The 22,438-nt window shown below is 33.7% G+C and overlaps 1 protein-coding gene across 1 annotated transcript; it reads right to left on the reverse strand.

The window, feature by feature from the left end:
* Positions 1-9,520: 9,520 nt before the first annotated feature.
* LOC145943413 (uncharacterized) lies at positions 9,521-15,052 on the reverse strand. Its single transcript, XM_083050922.1, has 11 exons — positions 15,045-15,052; positions 13,899-14,157; positions 13,542-13,604; positions 13,266-13,469; positions 12,834-13,110; positions 12,548-12,692; positions 12,366-12,445; positions 12,132-12,215; positions 11,140-11,280; positions 10,874-11,005; positions 9,521-9,552 (listed from the first exon to the last, which is right to left on the reverse strand). Exons 2-11 carry the CDS (start codon positions 14,106-14,108, stop codon positions 9,521-9,523), a joined length of 1,368 nt encoding a protein of 455 aa, XP_082907048.1. The 5' UTR covers positions 14,109-14,157; positions 15,045-15,052.
* Positions 15,053-22,438: the final 7,386 nt, after the last annotated feature.

Raw genomic sequence — 22,438 nt, forward strand, 5'->3', positions numbered from 1 at the left:
TCTGGAAGATATATAAACTTTTTTTTCTAACCACCCTTTAAAATATAAAATTAATATTATTTGTAATCTGGTTGATCATGCCATTCTACTATCCAATGACATTTTCCATCATAAAAACATTGAGATGGTGAATGATATCTTACTTAATAATTGTTTTCCTAAACACATCATCGAACGACATATACAAAAAAAAAAGAATTAATGTATTAAAAATCGTAATCACAATAATGATTGTGATATGAATCGTGGACAATCTGACAGAACATCTTTTATTTCATTGTCATATGCTAAAGATGTGAGTTATGATCTATGTCGTGTTATGCGTGGCATGTGCTTCAACGTCTATAAAATAACAAAAAAAAAAAAAAACTAAATACATTGATTAAACGTGGTCAAGATAGTTTACATAATTATCAGAGAACTAATGTTGTATATAAATTAGATTGCAAAAATTGTAATGTGTCATATATCGGCCAAACAAAAAGGCACTTACGTACTCGAGTGAAAGAACATTTTAACAATATAAAATTGCATGAAGCCAATCATTCCGTTATAAGTAAACATAAGTTGGAATTCGGACATGAATTTGATTTGGACAAAACCTAATATATTACATAATGAGAAATATATGAAAAAAAAGAAATCGCGGAAATGTTATATATTAAAAAATTCAATAATACAATCAACCTACAAAAGGACATAGATAGCTTAAATAAAATCTTTGACATAATAATAAAAGTCGTTTAGCTTGGTTTCCTATTTTTATAATTCAGTCACTGACAAAGTTTCATACTGTTACAATGTTTCTCTCTCTCTCTCTCTCTCTCTCTCTCTCTCTCTCTCTCTCTCTCTCTCTCTCTCTTTAAAATTCGACAAGATGTTAATGATTTGTTTTAACTCAAATTTGTGAAGTGTTTCAATAAGAACGTATGTACTCAAAATTTTACAGCAAATCCATTTATGTATATTACTGTTTTTTTTTGTATTCAAACCGTTTTTTTAAATTAATTATTATTTCAGTTTATACTTGACAAGGACCACAACCATATGGTCGAAGCGTCGTAATTTCTATTAAATAAACAAATTTTGGCTAGTTTGGTTGATTAATTTACAACTACCCCTTTGATTATTGTACTAGCGATATAAAAACAACTTAAAAAATTTTAAATTTTTATTAATTATTTTATTATTTTAATAATTTTTAAAATTAAAAAGAGATACTCACTAGACCCATAATTCCTCCCTGACAGGTTCGGGATGATATGATTCCTCGCCGAACAATTTTCTGAGGCAGAAGACGTCATCCCACCAGTAATCCTGTGCTCATTCCACGATCCCCTCCGCGTCGCCCCATAGCTCGGCCAATTCCCGCCGATCACACCACCGATAATTTCGTACTTGTTCCATATGCCGAAGATTAAGGTATCCGCCGATTTGGACGGATTCCTCGGTTATCTTCTGAAAATCGACAAATTTAGTAGATAATATTAATAAACAAATTTATTATATAATAATAAAAACTTACCGGCATGAATATAAGGAACAGAGTCCTCAATAAATTTTCTAGCAGGTGGGTCTTCCAAGATATTATGTCTATTATTTCATGAAGTCCTAAGGACATTCTTGTTAAAAAATTTGGGCGCAAAATGTCTCCCGATTCAAAAGACATTTTGCACTGCACTTAATAACTTAGCTCGACGACACTTAGCGATACTTAGCTCGGCGACTGCTTTAAACTTTGTGATGAACATCGCAGAGACAGACCCTCTCTCCATAAGCTTCAGCCCCATCCCCTCAGATAAATCGTAGTAATAAATATCTGTTTATAAATTCGAGCGGTTGGACATCAGCGCTCACCGTAATGCTATACGCCATACGCTGTTTTGTTTATACCTGCGGAAAGGACCATGAGAACGCTTAGAAGAGAGAGAGCGTGAGGCGATTACGAGAGATAGCGCGAGGCGTTCATGAGAGAGCGTGAGGTATACGAAAGAGAGAGATAGCGCGAGGCTAGGCACCGTGAGAGAGATAGCGCGAGAGAGATGTCGCACCGTGGTGCCATATACGTGAATCATGGAAAAAATTATATAATTTATTAACTTTTAGAGATCGGGCTTTTTTGATGATTTTATTAGTTTTCAATTGCACACATATCAATATTGTTATATTAGAAGAAATAAAACATCAATATAGATCTGATAAAAATTAGTTATATAATATATTTTTATTTAATTAGTGATGACCAATCTAAAACGCGTGTTCAAAACAAAAAAAATATATATATATTTTATAACAAAAGAGGTATTTTATAATATCTTTGAACTGAACCTACTAGCCCCGGTCTCCTCTGGTCTTCTCGTTAAGCACTTATATTCAAATAAAACAAATATAAACATTTTTCCATTTTTTATTATAAATATAAATAATCGCACTAAATCGCAGTTGTAATTAATTGCATACGATAATAAAGTATGATTTTAAATTTATATAAATTTCTGATTGAAGGGAAATGTAGATAAATGGTGAGATTTATTCAATGATCAAGTAAGGGGATTTACGATTTTAAACTATTATTCTTTGCATAAAAAGAAAATCCGATTTAAGAACGAAATAAATACGTTTTTATAAAGTTATTATGTCAAATTTGTGAATTCCGTACAATAATTTTCAATATAAGATCTTCAAAAAAAATTGTAGGAATATATGGAATAAAAGCATAAAAATTTCATATTCGATGATACTTTAAAATTTTCTTCGGAACGACTCTAATGATGTCCACAGTTTTATAAGCGTTGGACCGCTAACAATGCGAGTTCATACGATTACCAACGCCAAACTCATAAGTCTCGAATCTTCAAATGTATGCATGATGATGATCGAATCGACGTTACACCGTATGTTCGAACTCGATCCATGCATTGATATATCATTTGATCGATTGGTTAAAATTGCCGAGACAGTCGATGTTAAATTTACACAATTTTCAAATATCGCGTCCAATGTAACGAGAATCCTAAAGAAGTATCAAATGTAATACGCGCTAGCGACGCCTTCAATAAACATCAACTCATCGATTGTGGGCTGGCAGCTTTAGTTTTTAGTCCATAATATGTAAGAAAAAATATATAAATAAAGAGTTTTTAAAGTCTAAATTATGATGTAATTTTTGCATGCATTTCCATTCTCCATCTTTCTCCCACCCGTAAGCAGCTCTCATACATAACTTGTTGCGTGGTCCTTGCGGGATCTGACGTCATACGGGGAAGGGGAAACGCCAGGCTGGAGACTGAGAGGTAGCGTGAGAGAGAAGAAAGAGATAGCGCATGTGAAGGAGAGAGATGTCGCGGCGAGGTACACGAAAGAGAGACAGATAGCGCGAGGCTAGGGACCGTGAGAGAGATAGCGCGAGAGAGAAGAAAGAGATAGCGCGAGGTGCATGCGAAGGAGATTTTTTTTTAATAATATTTTTTTCCAATATTAATAATAATAAGGTTAAGAGTATTTTATTGACCAACACTGGCTAAAGCAATAATTCTTTTATTACGACGTTTCGACCCTAAATTGGGTCCTCTTCAGGCTACAAAAATTGATCACAATACAGAGTCGTTAATACATTTAGATAACACTTTTGATTTATAATAGTAATATTGTAATTAGTAATACCTATTCTTTAATGTAACGTGGTAAACCCTATACGCACATGATGTTATGTTAGAATGTGAGTTAAAATTGACAGAATCATAGTCAGTATCAAACTGAGATATGGTGTTTATTTTTGACGTGTATAACTAACAGTAAGTCAGAGACATTGTTTTGAGAGCATTAAAGTCAAATAATTAAAATAAAAATAAACACAATTACAATAATAAAGCTAAAGGACTCTATAAACCCATAATAGGATATGTATCGAAAGAATTAAAAGTAATATTAAAATTGAATAATTAAAGGTAATTTTAATTAAAAATATAATTAAAAAATGCGTTGGATGGGACTAAAATAATTTGAGAATAGTGTCATAAATTGAATTTAAATTTTCCGTGTCCCTTTGAGAATTTATAGAATTCTTTTGCTTTTTAATAAAAATCATTTCGCTTATTTCTCTCTTTTTCAAGTTAGCTTCATTATGTAGGATCGATACATTAGACCAATCGAAATCATGATTAAGCGACGATCTATGTTTACTAATCACCGAATAGTTACTTTCATGTTTTTTGATGTTAGAGTTATGTTCTTTTATGCGCGTTTCCAAATGACGTTTGGTTTGCCCAATATAACAGGAAGTGCAATTCTTACAAGAGATCTCATATACGACATTAGTTCTCTTATAGGGATGAAGTTGGTCTTTCCCTTTCTTAATTAATTTGTCTAGTCTGTTAGGAACAGTATATACGACTTCAAGGCCACACTTCCCCAATAATCGCTGTATATCTTCACTTAATCCCTTGACATATGGAAAAATGATTACCTTAGATGTGTCAAAAGATTTTTTTCCCCCGGATGGATAATTATCATATGACTTAGATTGTAAAAACTTAAGTCTTCTATTAATGATTGAGTTAATTAAAGTAATTGGATAGCAATTATTGGAAAGAATCCGTTTGACCAACGAAATATTCTGTGAATGAAACTTCCTGTCCGAAAGAATAATAGCCCTATCAGTGAGGCTAAGAATAGTACTGATTTTGTATTTGTGAGGATGGTTAGAATAAAAGTTAATATATCTTCCCGAAAATGTAGATTTCCGGTACCAATTAGTTGTTAATTTCTGATTTTGCCTTATAATGGATATGTCCAGAAAATTAATACAATCATTTGATTCTATCTCGCAAGTGAATTGTAGTCTAGGATGATAGCCATTAAATTGCGATAAAATATTGTCTATCTGATTTCTCGGAACAATAGCGAAAATATCATCAACATATCTGCAATAAACCGACAGTGAAAAAGATAGTGCATTCCGGCAGTATGACTCCAAATCATCCATAACCAGGTCTGATAGAATCGGAGAGAGAGGGGACCCCATAGGCATTCCGAAAATTTGTTCGTAATAACCATTTTCAAAGGAAAAACTCGTGGAGTCAATAACAAATTCCAACGCGTACAAAAATTGATTCAGGTTAATGATCGTATTTTGAGAGATATCTTTCCATCTATCTTTGATTGCCGAAACAACCAAGGATTTAGGAACATTTGTGTATAAAGACTTAACATCCAAGGATATCATGCATTCATTATCTTTAATATTAGCGCTCTTAATGCCTCTTCCAAACGACCAGCTATCCCTTACATGTGAAACAGGCCTCTTAACAGACCGAGATATAATGTCCCTCAAGTATACCGCTAGATTGTACGTAGGACTGCCAATAGAGGATACAATAAGTCGCAATGGAAAGTCTTTTTTATGCACCTTTGGTAGGCCATATATTCTAGGAAGATTCCCATTACTGCAAGCCAAACGCTTGAAGGTCATTTCATCAATTATATCGTTTTGTCGCCATGATCGCATTAAAGAGTTTAAGTTATTAGTCAATTTTTTTAAAGGATCTTTATCAAGCTTTTTATAAGTACTAGTGTCCGCAAGTAAAGATGTCATATTATTTATATAATCAATTCTGTTCAAAACGACCGTGATCTGACCCTTGTCGGCCTTTGTGACAAATAAGTCTTTGTTATTTTTAAGGAATCTATCACATTGTTGGTATTGAAAGTGAATTACGTTATCAATATATTTTGGATGTTTTTTGCTATGCAAAAATTTTTTAATAGAGTTTACAAATCCATTTTTTATAGTTTCCTTAGATTCATCAGATATCTTGTTATTATTCGTTTCAAAATTTTTTATATGTTCTATAGCTACGAAGGCACGATCTTTAGGATTCTGACAATTAAGATTAAGACTAAATTTTTCACCCAAGCACAGTATATTTTGAACAGAATTGGGAAGAGTTTTATCGCTCAGATTTATAAGCCATTTAGATTTGTCAATGTTTTCCAGAAAATTATCCTTGACTATATGTTTGTCTAAATAAACACCATATCTCAGTTTGATACTGACTATGATTCTGTCAATTTTAACTCACATTCTAACATAACATCATGTGCGTATAGGGTTTACCACGTTACATTAAAGAATAGGTATTACTAATTACAATATTACTATTATAAATCAAAAGTGTTATCTAAATGTATTAACGACTCTGTATTGTGATCAATTTTTGTAGCCTGAAGAGGACCCAATTTAGGGTCGAAACGTCGTAATAAAAGAATTATTGCTTTAGCCAGTGTTGGTCAATAAAATACTCTTAACCTTGTTTTTAAAATTCGACTGGCAATCACATCTTACATTTTATTAATAATAATAATTCTTTTATAATAATATTCTTAATATAAATGGGAGGAAAGAGAGGAATTATTCTAAAGTAAAATATGTGTTTTTATATTTAAATAATTTTTTTTTATTCATAAAATAGGTATGTGTAATATTTATAATTTTGTGTGTGTGTGTGTGTGTGTGTGTGTGTGTGTGTGTGTGTGCGCGCGTGCGTGTGTGTGTACGTATGAATGTGTGTGTATGTGAATTTAAAATTTAAAATACAAGAATATATAAGAATATAATAATATAATATGAATATTGTAACGATGCCGCCCCCCATCGTTTCCGACTGACCACCCGTCGGAAGGCTGCGCCCGGCGACCACCGGTCGGGCAAAGCAGCAGACGCAAAGCGCCCCATTTTTAATCTCACACGTGTAACCGTTAAAACGACTCTCGGCGTCGGAACGGATTAAGATCCGGAGACTGCCGACGTGCGCCGAAAACCTCCGAATCCATCCTTCTCCCACTCCTACCCGAAATCTAAGCCCGGATCTATCCGTATAAAGGGTAGACCTCGAGCCGAGAAAACACTTCGGTACCAGCTCCTGAACCGATCCGGAATCCCAAGAGCTTCCTTCGATAAAACCGAAACCAACGGCGATCGAGTCCGAGGTAGAAGCGTACTCTGCCTCCGCTGGGAAAATCCCAGCACTCGATCCCGGTCCTTAACCCCGATACCGACCGCACTTCCGGTTCCCGAGGTGGAAGCGTGCTCCGCCTCTTCCGAGCCTCTCTCTCGGAAACCGGACTCCGTCTCTCCCTCACTCGCACCGGCTGCAACGGGTGGAGCTCCGCCGCCTTCACCGAGATTTCTCGGTGGCCGAGTGTGGTCCTCACGACTCCCGACTATTCGTAACGGACGACCGTGACACGCCGTCCCGTGATTAGGAGATCGTCGTGGATAATTACCCGCGATACGACGTGTAATCCCGCGGAAAATAGACCGAACGCGCCGCCCGTTCTCTCTTCGAGATATATCGAAGAGAGCGACCGTTCTCGCGCTCACGTGTTTCGACGCGCGGACCGCCCCGCACCGCCTCGCCCGCGCGCCCCGCCTTCCGACGTCAACCCTGTCGCGCCGATACACGCACACCGACGCATGTACACACCGACCTACACGACCTCGGCAACAGCTGAATTCTGAAGTCACGTGTGCTCCATAAATAACGGCGAAAAGAAACCGCATCTATTTTTAGCGACTGAAAATAAACACGAAATCGGCCGATCAACGGCATTGACGCACACACACACACACACACACACACACACACCTTTATACGCACAATCACATACACCAATACACATAACCCCGGGTAGGCGTTATCCAATAAATCTTTATTTCTTTTGTTTTAAATACGGCGTTCTGGATTTTAACCCTTTCACGAGCCCTGATCCCGACTGCGTTAATCCGCGCTCGCGAAAGCGGCCGTTACAATTGGCGCCCGAACAGGGACCTGATCCGTCCGGAAGTCCAGAACCCAACGAAAGGAAAACAAACCCCACGAAGAGATGCCGCGATCGTGGATTTACCAAGTTCCGAAAGAACAACTCGCGGCGATCGTGGCTGCAAGCGGCCTTGACAATACCGGAACGCTCGACGAACTTCGGAAATGTATGAGCCAGTACGTGCAAGTGCACCCGTCAGAATTCGCGACTACCGAAGGCGAGACTAGCGAGACACTCGCACCTCCGTTTATAACGTTACACACCCCGCCACCGGCCCTGTTCGATACGGGCCCGTTCGTCCGGGACGACGTGAAAGTAATTAACCAGATCCGGAAGTGGGGCTGTCATTTCGACGATCGCGAGCCCGTCGCTTTCCTCGAACGAATTCAAGAATTGAACGCCGGATACGGGTTTTCCGCAACACAACTGTTAAAAGCCCTACCGGAAATGCTACGCGGGGACGTACTATTATGGTACCGCAACACGCGAGACGCGTGGGGATCTTGGGAGGAGTTTGAACGCGACTTTCGAACGCAATATCTGCCGCGTCGGTACCGCGCCACGCTCCGCCGAGAAATTACGGAGCGGCGACAAAAACCCGGCGAAAATTTTGCTACTTATTCCACGGTTATGATGACGCTTATGCGCCGGGCCGGCGGATTCTCGCGCTCCGAGCAGCTTGACCGCGTATACGATAATATGAACCCGGAATACAAATTATGGGAGCGGTGCAGTCGGACACAGTACATTTGGACACGGGGCAAATGGACACGTTGCAAATGGACACGAAACATTGCACACGGTTTTTTTGGACACATTTCAATTGGACACGGGGCAAATGGACACGGTGCAAATGGACACAAAGCAAATAAATTTTGTACACATTATAAATGCACATTGTTAAGTCGGACACGTAAAAGATGCACACCGTTAAGTTGTACACCGTTCAATTGCACACCGCTCAAATGCACACCGCTCAAATGCACACCGTTCAAATGTACACCGTTCAATTGCACACCGTTCAATTGGACACATAAAAACGCACACCGATCAGTCGGACACGTAAAAATGCACACCGTTCAGTTGCACACGGCTCAAATGTACACCGTTCAGTTGCACACCGTTCAATTGGACACCGTTCGGTTGGACACATAAAAATGTACACCGCTTAGCTGAACACGTAAAAATGCACACCGCTCAGACGTACACCGTTCAATTGCACACCGCTCAGACGTACACCGTTCAGTTGCACACCGCTCAGACGTACACCGTTCAGTTGCACACCACTCAGACGTACACCGTTCAATTGCACACCGCTCAGACGTACACCGTTCAATTGCACACCGCTCAGACGTACACCGTTCAATTGCACACCGCTCAGACGTACACCGTTCAGTTGCACACCGCTCAGACGTACACCGTTCAATTGCACACCGCTCAGACGTACACCGTTCAATTGCACACCGCTCAGACGTACATCGTTCAGTTGCACACCATTTATTGGACACGGTGCAAATGGACACTGTCTATTAGGATACGTAAAAATTGTACACCGCTATAATTTGCACATCGTTTGCTTGAATATGTTACAGGTGTAAACGTTTACACGAAAAATATAATCAGCTATCTAATCGCAATTCATGATTGTAAATATTGTCAATTCTTAAATAATAAATAAGGTACTAATGTTATGAATTTCTTACGTAGCATTTATCCTAATTTTATACACTGCTAAGGTAAATGAAAGATGGTGTAATTAGAGTAAGGACATACGTTCAGAAAACGTTTTATTGAAACTTATAAACAGAAGCGATACGAAAGTTTTATTTAATAAAATGCATTATATTTGAAAATTTTCGTATAATAATATAAAAATAAGTAATCAAATAATCTTTTTGACATACATTTGTACAAAGTAACATTTCTATATAATAACAAATTATGTATATAATTTTATATAATTTTATATTTAATTCTTTTAGGCAAATAGAAAATGATGTAATTAGAGTAAAGTTTGGGAAACGTTTTATTGAATCTCATAAACGGAAATTATATACAAAAGTTTTATTTATGTTACGTGTATTATTCCTGGTATAATTTATTTTGTATCTGTGTTATATGTAACAGTATAAAACAACACTTGTCTTAAATTGTTATCTCCTGTTATGTATAGTATTTATTAACTGAAATAAAAATATTTACTTTTTCAAAATCTTAACATCATAAAACTTTCTTCAAAGCTAAAATATAACCGTAGTTCCTGGTACACTACATGTAACAATAAAAAGGTAATCACTCTTTGGCGCTACATACATTTAAACAAAATAAAATCTCTATATAATAACAAATTATGTATTTATATTGATTAGAGAAAATTTTCTTTAAGAACTTCGATATTTATTATCTTTTGAAAAGTAACAATGTCTACTTTAGAAAATAAACTTATAGCTAAGTTTTAGAATTAATTTGATAAAACAAATAATGCACATTACTTTTACAACGACAATTATTTTAGGACAGTTTTTTTTAGCAACGACAGTTTTTTAGACAGTAAATTCAAATAATACTGCTTAATACCGCTATCTGCTTTTTATCACTTTTTATCTTTATGTAATCTTTAAATAAATATGTATTTAACGAACTTAAACTTATTTTGGTAGAACACAATTCATAAGTTTGTCCGCAAGAACGTAATCAAATTACATAAAAGAATATTTAAGAGAGCTTTTAAAAAGTAACATATTGCACAAGTATGATATTGATTCTAACATAAAATAATTTTATCGTATCAAGTAATATTGCATTTTTATATGTAAAACTTATGAAGAACAGTCTTTTAAAAAAAAATGTATTGCTTGGAACAAATCTTATGGATTAATAATTCGAATATAGTTTTCATAAGTCACATTACATATCGGACATCGATTAGCTTCTAAACATTGAATGCATTGGAAACAACAAGCGCGGTGACCACAGGGTACGAAAATGTGTGTTCGTTCGTCAGTGTAGCACACTGTACAAATGTCTGAGGAAGATTTTTCTTTGAATGTACTTTGGCTATTTTGCAGAGTCCAGTCCACGGTATGAAATGGAAGATCTGTGGATTCATTTCTCTGATTTGCGTTTGTGGACGAGTACAAATATCCGTAATCATCTTCTGGAACATTATATATTGATACGTCATCTGTAAGGAAATAGAAGGGTGAAAGAAGTTTAAGAATACATAGTCTATGAATCATTATATACTCTTATGTTAATATAAGAGTAACTTGAATATCTTATCTTAAAGCAATTAGAGTTGCTAAATAATAACATTACCTTTCGTATTTGTAAATTCATTTGCCGAATCAGAAGTAACATAGACTGCTTGAGATTCTTCATTTTGCGTCATATGCGATGTTTGCTCTATTTCTTGTGTAATTGTTCTTTGTGTATCGGAAGAATTTTCTGTACCTTGGTCTGGAAAAAGATGTTTATACATTTTTTAAATATTTAATACATACTGGTAAAAGTACAAACTTGTAAAGACATGCAAACATAATTAACATTATGATAAAAAAAACCAGCTGAAAAGTGGCATTAAAGACTTGTAAAATATGAGAAAATATTTGATGAATTGAATTTCTTATCTTAAAGTAATTAGAGTTGCTAAATAATAACATTACCTTGCGTATTTGTGAATTCATTTTCCGAATCAGAAGTAACATGGACTGCTTAAGATTCTTCATTTTGCGTCATATGCGATGTTTCCTCTATTGCTAGTGTAATTGTTCTTTGTGTATCGGAAGAATCTTCTGTACCTTAGTTTGGAAATAAAAGATTATTTTTATACATTTTTATTTAAATATTTAGACATATTGGTATAAATATATAAAGATATACAAGCATAATTAACATTACGATAAAAAAACAGCTGAAAAATGGCATTAAAGATGTAAAATATGAGAAAATGATTTATACCTGCACTTCTTTCGGATACATCTCTAGGGTTAGATGTACTTGTATGTACATGTCGAGATCTTCGTCTAATGATATTTTTTCCTCCTGAAGTTAAAAAAGATTTATAAAAATATAAATATAAATAAGTAATTTTGAGCTAATTTCTTTGAATAAATAACATTATTAATATTTTTAAATATATAATTTTTAATATTATTGTAATAAAATTTAAAATAGCAATAAATTATAGAAATTAACAAACTGAAAATCTTTCATCATAAATAATTAGAGATTAAGAAACAAATTAATTTAAAATCGTTGTCAATTCATACAATAAATAAATAGATACAAAAAAGCAATAATAAATTTACTTGTTTGAAATGTTTCGTTCAAATTATCTGTGAACAACTGTACGTCTGTAGCTTGTATAATAATATCACTTAACGATTCAGCATCTAAAAAGAAGAAACAGTTATTGTAATTTATTATACTTTATGATTCTCTAGTTTATATTTAAATGTAATGAAAATTATAAGATTACATGCATTATACAGACATCTATTCGTAAGTATATTTATATATTATATTAAATGAAGGATATTTACCTTCTAAAGATGTCAGATGTTCCATTTCAGAGATATGATTATTCGTGGTAAACATTAACAAAAATTCTTTTAGTGGCAACCTTAAAACAATTAAAACTTTAAATATAATTTTTATGTATTATATACTAATACAAATAATTATTAGATTCAACATTAAAGTAACAAAATTTAAAAAATAATACCTTTCATTAACTAGGTCTTTTTGCGCATTAAAAATGTTGGTATCACGTTCTCTATTTATTCGTTTGCGGCTTCGTCGAGGTTTAATACCATTTGTTAAGCAGCGAAAGTCCAATTCTTGATCGGCAATTAAATTTGAGAATTTTTCTACATAAGATTGACATTAATTAAAATTTATATATAATGTAATATTAATAAAATAATTGTTATTAATAAAACAAAGACTTTTATAATTAATATTTGTAATAAGACATTCAATAAAAGTATATTAATACAAATATTATATACCTAAAAATGTCCAAATATTAATATTCCTTGTACCTAGTTTATCCACTGCAATATTATGGAAACTTTCTACTATGTTATTAGTACGTACAGGACAACCATAAGTACTAATTCTTGATGCCATATTTAACCAGGTAAGTCTCAGATAGGATGTGAATTGTAAAATATCTGGATATTCACAAGAAAGTAGATCGGCTTCAGCTATACTTTCCATGACAATGGAAAGTATAGTTTTTGGAACATTTGAAAGGTGTAGTTTGCGCCATTTACGCAATACAGCCTATACAAAATAAAAACAATGTAGTTAAATTTAAATAATGTAATTTAGATTATATTTGTTATGAATGTAATCGAGAAATTAGAAATTTTCTTGTCATGTGCGAAAAAACTATAAAAAACGACACAAAATATTATCTTTTCTTAACAATTATGTACCTGATTAAAATGAAACCAACATCCAGTTAAATTTGCTCTGGGAAACTTCGTACTAAGCGATTTTACTGCAGCCGTTTCAAAATCACTCATTATAAAATTAATGTTTTGTTTAAGTTGTGGTACCATCTGTGTAATTTTATCCCACAAAACATCATACATAGAAGCTGTACGTGTATCACACAATATAAATAATACTGCAATGCCCTGGAAAAATAAATTTGTCTGATGTTTCAAAAATCTTAATAAGGTTTCAAAAATTTCAATTAAATATCTTACCGTATCCATGTATCGTATATGTACAGAGTAGAGTTGCGCAATATGAGGCTTGCGTGGAAGAACCTTAAGAAAGATATGTACAAAACATTCTTCATAATTTGACTCAAAATTACATTATATACTATAATAATTTACTATTATAAATACTGTTATTTGTTTGCCATTGTAAATCCCATACGGTAGAGAATATTTCAATTACATTACAGCAATGTTACAATCTTGTAAGTTGAAATGCAACACTATATTACAATGTTTCAATGTAAGATCTGTACAATGTTTCTGCATCTTTCTATTGTATGGATACTATTACAATTTTTTATTAAAATTATATATATATATGGAAACAATTGTACTTACAGAAAATGTTCCATCTACGTAGATTTCAGTAGCAGATGATAAAGCTTCTAGTAAATATTTAGTTGATAAAATTATTGCAAGTTTTCCATCATTTGTAGTTACGCTTTTTTTATAAACATTTTTCATTATATCACAGTTTTCAAGAATATTGCGTAATGATGCTAATGTATCAGGTACAGGTGATCGGCTCTTCATACGTTCACGTTGCATGCTACATCTTATAGATGGAAAACTCAAATATTGTCCTGCATCTGGATTGCTAGTAAGAAAAAGTACATATTATAAATATAAAAAACAGAAATTCTGTTGAAAAATATACAAAAATACAAATTTATTCATTACCATAAATATATTTAGTATTTAATCAAGTATTTAATTTTATAATGTTGAGATAATAATGTCATCTTCTATATATATTGACCGATATATTTTTTAATTATTTAAAGTTAGCAATATGAAAACTATAAGGATAATAAATATTAAAAGTATATTCACAATAAATATGTATTGGTACACTTATAAAAATATCTGTGCAATTCACGGTAAAACTGATGAATACTACACAAATATATAACGTTTTAAAAGTATAGAATGAATATCCATAAATGATTTAAAAATTGCAATTGACCTTGAAATGTTGAAAATGCATATATATTATTTGTACAGCAAGTGTAATAACATATATGCTTTTAAAAAGACAAACTCCACAAAAAATAGTGAAATTCTATAGAAAACAAACCTTACAAAAATAAAAACATACGTCAAGTACATGAAAAAAGATCCGAATAAGAACGTAACAGAAATGTTTAAAAATAAATTTAAATTTGATAGTGATATCTGGCAAAAAATCTTGCTAAAAAGAAAAAATACACCAAGCATATTAAAAAATATTCAAATTTATATGCAATAAATATTAATTTTAAAAATATTACACTAATTACTAAACTGCTTACAAATAGATGTGCGAGTAATATAACTAATCAAGTATTTATGTTATATGCGTGCTATATCAATTTATAATAATCGATGTTGAGTATGCGATTAGAAGTCATTTAATTTGCAAAGTATATCATATATATTATAGAATATTTAATTTGAAAGAAAATTTCTCGTAAACTATATGTAAGTCGTATAAAACAAACTTACAAAAGCAAAGTTGGTATCCCCAGGTCGCATTAAAACATTGTTACAAATTTGTGTTGCTTAATTATTTTATATATATGTAGAATAGAATAGAATATTTATTCCGCGGCCCTTAATAGGGATTGCGGGGCATTTTCAGGGGACCGCCAAACCCCTTACATCCACCCATCTATCTTCTACCTTTCCTATTACATTAACAGTTCTCATTTCTCATTACATCATATTTCCACACTTCTCTTCTTCTCTCTTCTCCTATCCTGTCATCCTTCCTTCCTTCCTTCCTGTCTCCCTGCCTCTGCTTCTTTCTCCTTCTCCTCTCCACCCTTCTTCTCTCCCTCACCCTTTTTACAATTTTCTCAATTCCCTAACCTGGCCAATTATAGACCTCACAATAATCTAACCTGACCTCCCACACTCTTCCCCCTCACCCCTTACTCCACTTCCTCTTTATCCCCCCTCCGTTCCTCTCTCCCTCACCCTTTTACACAATTTTTCATTCCCCTAACCTGGCCAATTGGAGACCTCACAATACTCTAACCTGCCTCCCACACCCTTTTCCTCTCCCCTCTTCCTCCTCATCCCTTCCTCTTCATCCTCCTCCCCCCTCCTGCCCTTCTCTCCCTCCTCTCACCTTATCGCCTCCCTGCCTCCCACATTTATCTTTTAACCCACTCTCCTCCCTCGCTATCCCACCCCCATTCCTCCCCGTCTATTTCTATTTTTCTGTTCCATACCCTAACCTCCTTCCCTTTCCTTTCTTCCTCTCTCGCCCATTCTAACAATTTCCATCTTACTCTCCTCTCCTCCATCGTCAAATCCTCGTCTATGCCTACTCCCCACCTTCTCCTAAAATCCCACCTTCTCTCTAACAACTTTTCTCTGTCCTTCTCTTCTTCTAATTCCACTATAAGCACTTTCTTCCCCCTTTCCCCCGTTCTCTCCCTAACTTCCCTCACCCTCACCTCCTTTCCTAATGCCCATGCCATCAACCATTCCATCATCAGTCTTCTTTCTTCCTCATCTTCCCCCTCTATCCCTCTCCAAACTATATTCCTTTCCCTACTTCTTCTCCTCTCTATTTCCTCTTTCCTCTCTCTCTCCTCTCTTTCTCTCCCCCCTCTCTCTAATCTCTTCCCTCTTTCTACCGCTATCCCTTCCCATTTCCTATCCTCCCTATCCTATCCTCCCTATCCTATCCTCCTTTCCACCCTCCTCCCCCCTCCTTTCCCTTCCTTTTTCTCTCCATCTTCCCTCCTTACCTCTTTCCCCCCTATCCTTTCCCCTATCTTCATCATCCTCTTCCACCAACTTCCACCACCATTCCCTTCTATTTCCCTCCGTATTACCCCCCGCCCCTTTCTCTACTCTTACTTCCCTCCTTTCCTCCCTCCCGCTTCTTTCCCTCTCCCTACTATCCCTACTATCCCTTTCTGTTTTACCCCTCTCACTCCCCCCTTCATTCCCTTTCATCAATTTCCCTTCCCCCTTCATCTTCCTCCCTCTCACCACCTCCCTCACCCCCCCGTCCAGTGCCCTCTCTCCTCCTTTCTCCTCGACCCCCCTTACCTCATCTCTCTTTCCTTCTCTCATCTTCCCGCCCGCGCTCACTCTCTTCTCTCTTCCTCCGCTCTCCTCCTTCCCCTGCATATCTCCATCACTCTGTCCTTTACTCACACATCCTTCTCCTACCGCCATCTCTTCCCTCCGCTGCACTGCCTCCTTTTTGCCGTCTTCCATCCGCTCTCCTCCAAATCTTCTCCCGTCCTCTCCCGCAGCTCCTTTCCATTCTTCCACTCTTTCCTCACCTTCCTCCTCTTTCCTCCGCTCTCCTTTCACCACCTCGCTCCACCTCCTGTCAACTCCTTTCTCCAACTCTTTCTCTCCGCACTCTTTCCTCTCTTTTCTCCTTTCTTCCTCTCTACTCTCCTCCCCTAGCATGCTCATTTTCCATAACCTCTCACTCTCCTCCATTCTCTCTAACCTTTTCTCTATACCTCTTCTCCTTTCCTCCTCCTCACTCTCTCTTTCCTTGTTCCTCTCCATCAACTTTAACATCCTCTCCATCATCCTCCTCATCTCCTTTATATCACTTACACCGTCCTTTATCCACTCCATCATTCCGTTTCTATACTTCTATTCTCTCTGCTATACTTTTATTACGCACACGTGCCACTGTTCTAACCACCTGTTTCCGTTCTTTCTGCCGCTATCATAGCGCCCTCGGTCCTGCACGTGCTTCTCCTTTCCCTATCCAGCGCCCTCTCTGACAACGCCTCTTCTCCAAACTACCTCTCTCTTCTTTATCCTCCTTTTACCGACGTTTCTCCTTTTCCGTCACGTCATCCTTCCTCATCCCGTTCCTATCCTTCCTTCGTTTCCACGCTCCAATTTTCCTTTCGCCAGTGCACCTTCGCCTTATGATCCTTTTCTTTCCCTTCGCGGCCACTCACACCATTTCTCTCACACCATCTCCTCCACACCCAATTTCCTCCTCAGCCTTTCTATAACTCCACCACATTTCACCTAAACTCGGAGCACCGATCGACTCCTGTCACTACTCTCGCGGCCATCTTCCATCCTCTGTATATGTATATATTGTATATAAATTGTTCTTATATCATATATTTATATATTTATATAATATTAAAATTATCATTAACATTTATTAACAGTATACAAAATGTTAGTTTTATGTAAAAATATAATGCATGTTAAAAAAGAATATATAGAAGAATATATGATTTATAAAGTATTCAAAGAGTACTCATTAAAATTTCAATTTCTAGATATATATACACTTCTATATATTATGTACATATAATATACATATATTGTCATTAATACATCACATCATGCATATATTCTTATCAACATATATAAGTACTATCAACATATCAAATAGTAAAAAATATTTAATTTAAGATACTACGTAAGTAGTACCAAAGAAAGTAGCAAAAAATAGTTTTAAATTAAGATTTCTATTATATTTTTTAAAGGTATTATACAAATATTTTAGAAAAAGTATCAAAATATTTAATATATTTATAAAATGTACCGTAATGTGACTCTCTTGATCGCGCTAATTTTGCTTTGGTAATTTTGTTTTATATGATTTAATGTTTATGAGAAATTTTTTTTCAAATGATACATTCTGTAAGATATATTTTGGAAGGATTTCTACTCGAATTCAACATCGATTATAAATTGATATAGCAGATAACAAATATTTGGCAAATTATATTGATCTCATCTCTTTTTCTAAACGATTTATCATTCTGTTAATAGTTAATTTCTGTTAACATTTTTCAAAATCTATATTTATTGTATACTTAATTTATATTTATTGTATTTTTATACTTGGCATGTTTTTTCCTTTTTTAGAAAAGTTTTTTGAAATGATTTTATTAAAAAAAACAACAGTTTTATATTTCAGAAAAAGAGAAGATGAAGAGAGATATATTCTAAAGGTAGATATATAGACATATTCTGAAAAGAGATATATTCGAAATAATTTATTACAATTATTAAGAATTCATTAAATTGATTACTTTAATTGTCATTATAAAGATAGTATTTACAACATTAATATACTTATATTTTTCTCGCCTATAATTCTGTAGGGGGGTTAAAGGGGATTCGGGAAATTAAATCTCGAATTGAGATTATTCCCAAATAAAGTCTTATAATATAAGAATTAGTCTTAGCCAGTGTTGGTCAATAAAATCTTAACCTTGTATTAATATACATGTTTAAATGAGATAAATAAACAGAAATGTTTCAAAAAACCTTCCTATAATAGAATTATTACGTTTTAACCGTCTTATTATTCGGAAATTGAAGACAATAATTTTAATATTTATTATCATGCCAAAAATTTATTAAATGTTTATAAACTTATACCACAAATAATATTTACTTGTAATCTGTAAAGATTCAAATGCATTTTTTTTAATAATTCAAGGAAAAATCATTTATATAAATTATTATATAAATTTAATTAATCCAATCGCAAAACAAATCTCTTTATATATTCATGATATAAAAACTTTTTTAACACTGAAAATTGTGCAATATGAATGTTACATAAAATATTAATAAATAGATAAATATTACATAAAATATAATCAAAAATAATTTTACCTTCTGCAAACTGAATCAAAAATTTCTTTAAATCCAAGATAAGTATCACGAGAAAGCCTTAGAATTTCTTCTTTCATTTCCATTCGTTCTTTAAGACATTTTGACTTTGGATGCTTATGTTCATGTAAAACGTGTACATTATTATTATCCAAAAGCATAACTGAACCACGACATTTATATGTCCGACGACCACTGCACCGAAACATATTCTCATAGCGACTGTCTCTATGATATAAATAATCATCATATAGATAAATCTTTGTATTTTTCTGTCTTCCAGGCAAAACTTCCATCTGTAATTGAGAAACACTTTTAGATCTCGAAAACGTGTCGAGTAAACATCTTATATATTAAATTATATGGGTAAAACTGTTTCTTTAAAATAAAAATATTAAATATATGTAGGGATCTAACATAATACTTCAATTTAACATAATATAATATAATGTTTGAATTTCATTCTCAAATAAAAAATATGATAGCAAATATTGAATGTCTCGTTTTATAATCAACTTATAGCGATTACAATGGCATAGAAATCAGTCGAGAGAATATATCTCTTTATAGTAATAAAACAATATCAGTTGAAATCGCTTAAAATATTTGTTGCTTAATAAAACGGTTCATTTACTTCAGAAATACGACACAAGAACGATGATTACAACAAAAGCGTTATCACGACAAATGTTAACAAATGAAGAACGACATGAGTATGCGAACTACGCAAAATGGAATTTTCTGCCGCGAAAAACATGGGAAACATGTACGTGCATGTGCCGCATCACGTGACAATCATGGCAGAGGCCGTGTTCTGAAATTCATTGCCATTATTGAAAAAGTAGGATCTATCCTTTTTTACTGAACTCCTGTTCCTAATGAACACATACATGTAAAATAAAGATAAGAAGATAGTGCCGAAATGAAATTAATTTTGCATTCACATAACCTTTTTACACAGTATACAATTGTACAATACAGAGAATACAATTGTATTCACTATGGTTGCACAAGATTTAGCATGTTATATTAATGGTATAGCGTAATTTTGGTATAGCGAGTCATATATTCGATCAAAATAATTTTCTTAAAATGAAAATGTCGAATTTGTGAAACTTACTAATATTTGAACCTTATTAATAATTTAATTTAGCATTGTAACTACGCAATATAAAAATGTAATATAAAAGCAAATATATTTATAGTTTTTCGATTACTTACATCTATTATAATGGCATAGACATCAGTCGAAGGACTTTTTAGTAGAATTTATATATAGTGATAAAACTGTGTCAATTCTCTCTTGGAATCTCTTATGATATATTATTTTCAAATAAAACGATACTTCACTTTAAAAATACGACACAAGCACGATGATTACAACAAAAGCGAAAATCACGACAAGGACTGAACGATATCATCCATGATATCCGATGTGAAATGGCATCCTTGTATCTTCTATCGTGAAAACGCGGGAAACATACGCAATATATGCAACATACTTTAGGGCGCCTTTCCACTGAGCGCGTCACGCGCTCAGTGGAAACTCGGCCTAAAAGTTGGATCAATTCAAAGGCGCGTTCCGTTTCACGCATATGCGCGCATTTATCTATAGTACACGTCACGTTTACTATAGAAAATGCGCGCATATGCGTGAAACGGAATGCACCTCAGTTCTTGACGCTCGGCGAAATTTTCTGATTGGCTATCGCGTCGGCTTCCGCCACGCGTAACGCGTCCTGTGTGCAGAAGCTCTTAATTAGTTTCGAAATTATTAGCAAAATTCTTCATTTTTTACGTGTCTGTCATAAAGAAAGAGTTATATGATAGTAAATGTATTTTCATTTTCATATAATTTACAATTAGTTATGTAAAACAATTATATATACTTTTGTATACACTATATACTTACATTTATTTTTCCTTTTACATCTTTCTCTTTCTTTAATTTGTAAATGTCTTCAATATCTGTTATCATAATAATTACGTTCTTTTTTAATACATAGGGCCACCGCACAAACTTTTCCGTAACGCGATACGTTGCATTAAGTATACTATTAACCATATGTAATCTGAAACTTTAATCAACGCACAGAGAAAATCGTAAACGTAGACGTATTTTCTCTGGGCGTTACTAAAGTTTAAGATTACCTATGTATACTTAATGCCACGTTTACGTTTACGGAATAGCTTGTACAATGGCCCTTACTATCTTCTTATCTAGAATTTTATATTTATAAATAGTATCTTAAGAAAGAGACAACAGATTCTTTTGATGTTGAAAAGAAAATGTCAAATCTGTACCGTTGAGAATAGAATAATACCAGTTGCAATTATAAATATTAATAAAAATTTTAAATTAGGATAAAATAATATTAAAAATTTAAGATTATATTATTTCTCAGATAGTGATTAATAATAGAATAAAAAAATCTTATCCAATTATTTCCTCCAATAGGTATTAGTCCAGATTCTTCTCCCTTCATTTCTGTTGTAGGCAAAACAAGAAATAAATTCATTCACTTCACGGATGTCAAATTTAATATATTTTTATAAAAATGTCAGTCTCATAATTAAATATATATTAATATGTATATATTATGCATATTAAATATAACATTGAAAGTAAAGTTACACAGTTGTGAAACAATGAGGAAATACATGGATGTGGAAAATGTATTAGAATTTCTGAATATCTCGAAAATGCAATGTAGAAAAAAATGATGCTTTTGAGATCTTTAGAAGTTCCGATACATTTTCCATATCCATATATTTCATCAGTCTCATAACAGTGTAAATTTACCTTCAATTTTATACTTAATATATTTAATATATATTAATATTATATTATTTTTAATTAATGTATATTTGTGAGATGTTGATGTAATATAAGAATATGGAAAATGTGTCGGAACCTCTAAATATCTCTAAAGCATCATTTTTTTTTCTACAATGCATCTTCGAGATATTAAGAAGTCCTGATTCATTTTCTGACACAACATAAATTTAACTACTTATGCAGAACACAAATGCAGCTTTATACAGTACTTATATATACTCTGTCTTCATATGATGCGATATCTTACAAACCATAAATCCATTTCAGTTACATATATGCATACTCATTATAAGCAAACACAATTATAAAGAATTACTTTTCTCCATACTTACGTACGCAAAAATGTTAAAAATCATTGTCTATTTATCACATCTTTTACAATAGTGAATGGGAAGTGGACCATCTACTCGAAAATGCGCTT

Source organism: Prenolepis imparis, unplaced genomic scaffold (genome assembly GCF_030444845.1).
Source record: "Prenolepis imparis isolate NDT839.2.m4 unplaced genomic scaffold, iyPreImpa1.0 SCAF_12, whole genome shotgun sequence".
Lineage (NCBI taxonomy): Eukaryota > Metazoa > Arthropoda > Insecta > Hymenoptera > Formicidae > Prenolepis > Prenolepis imparis.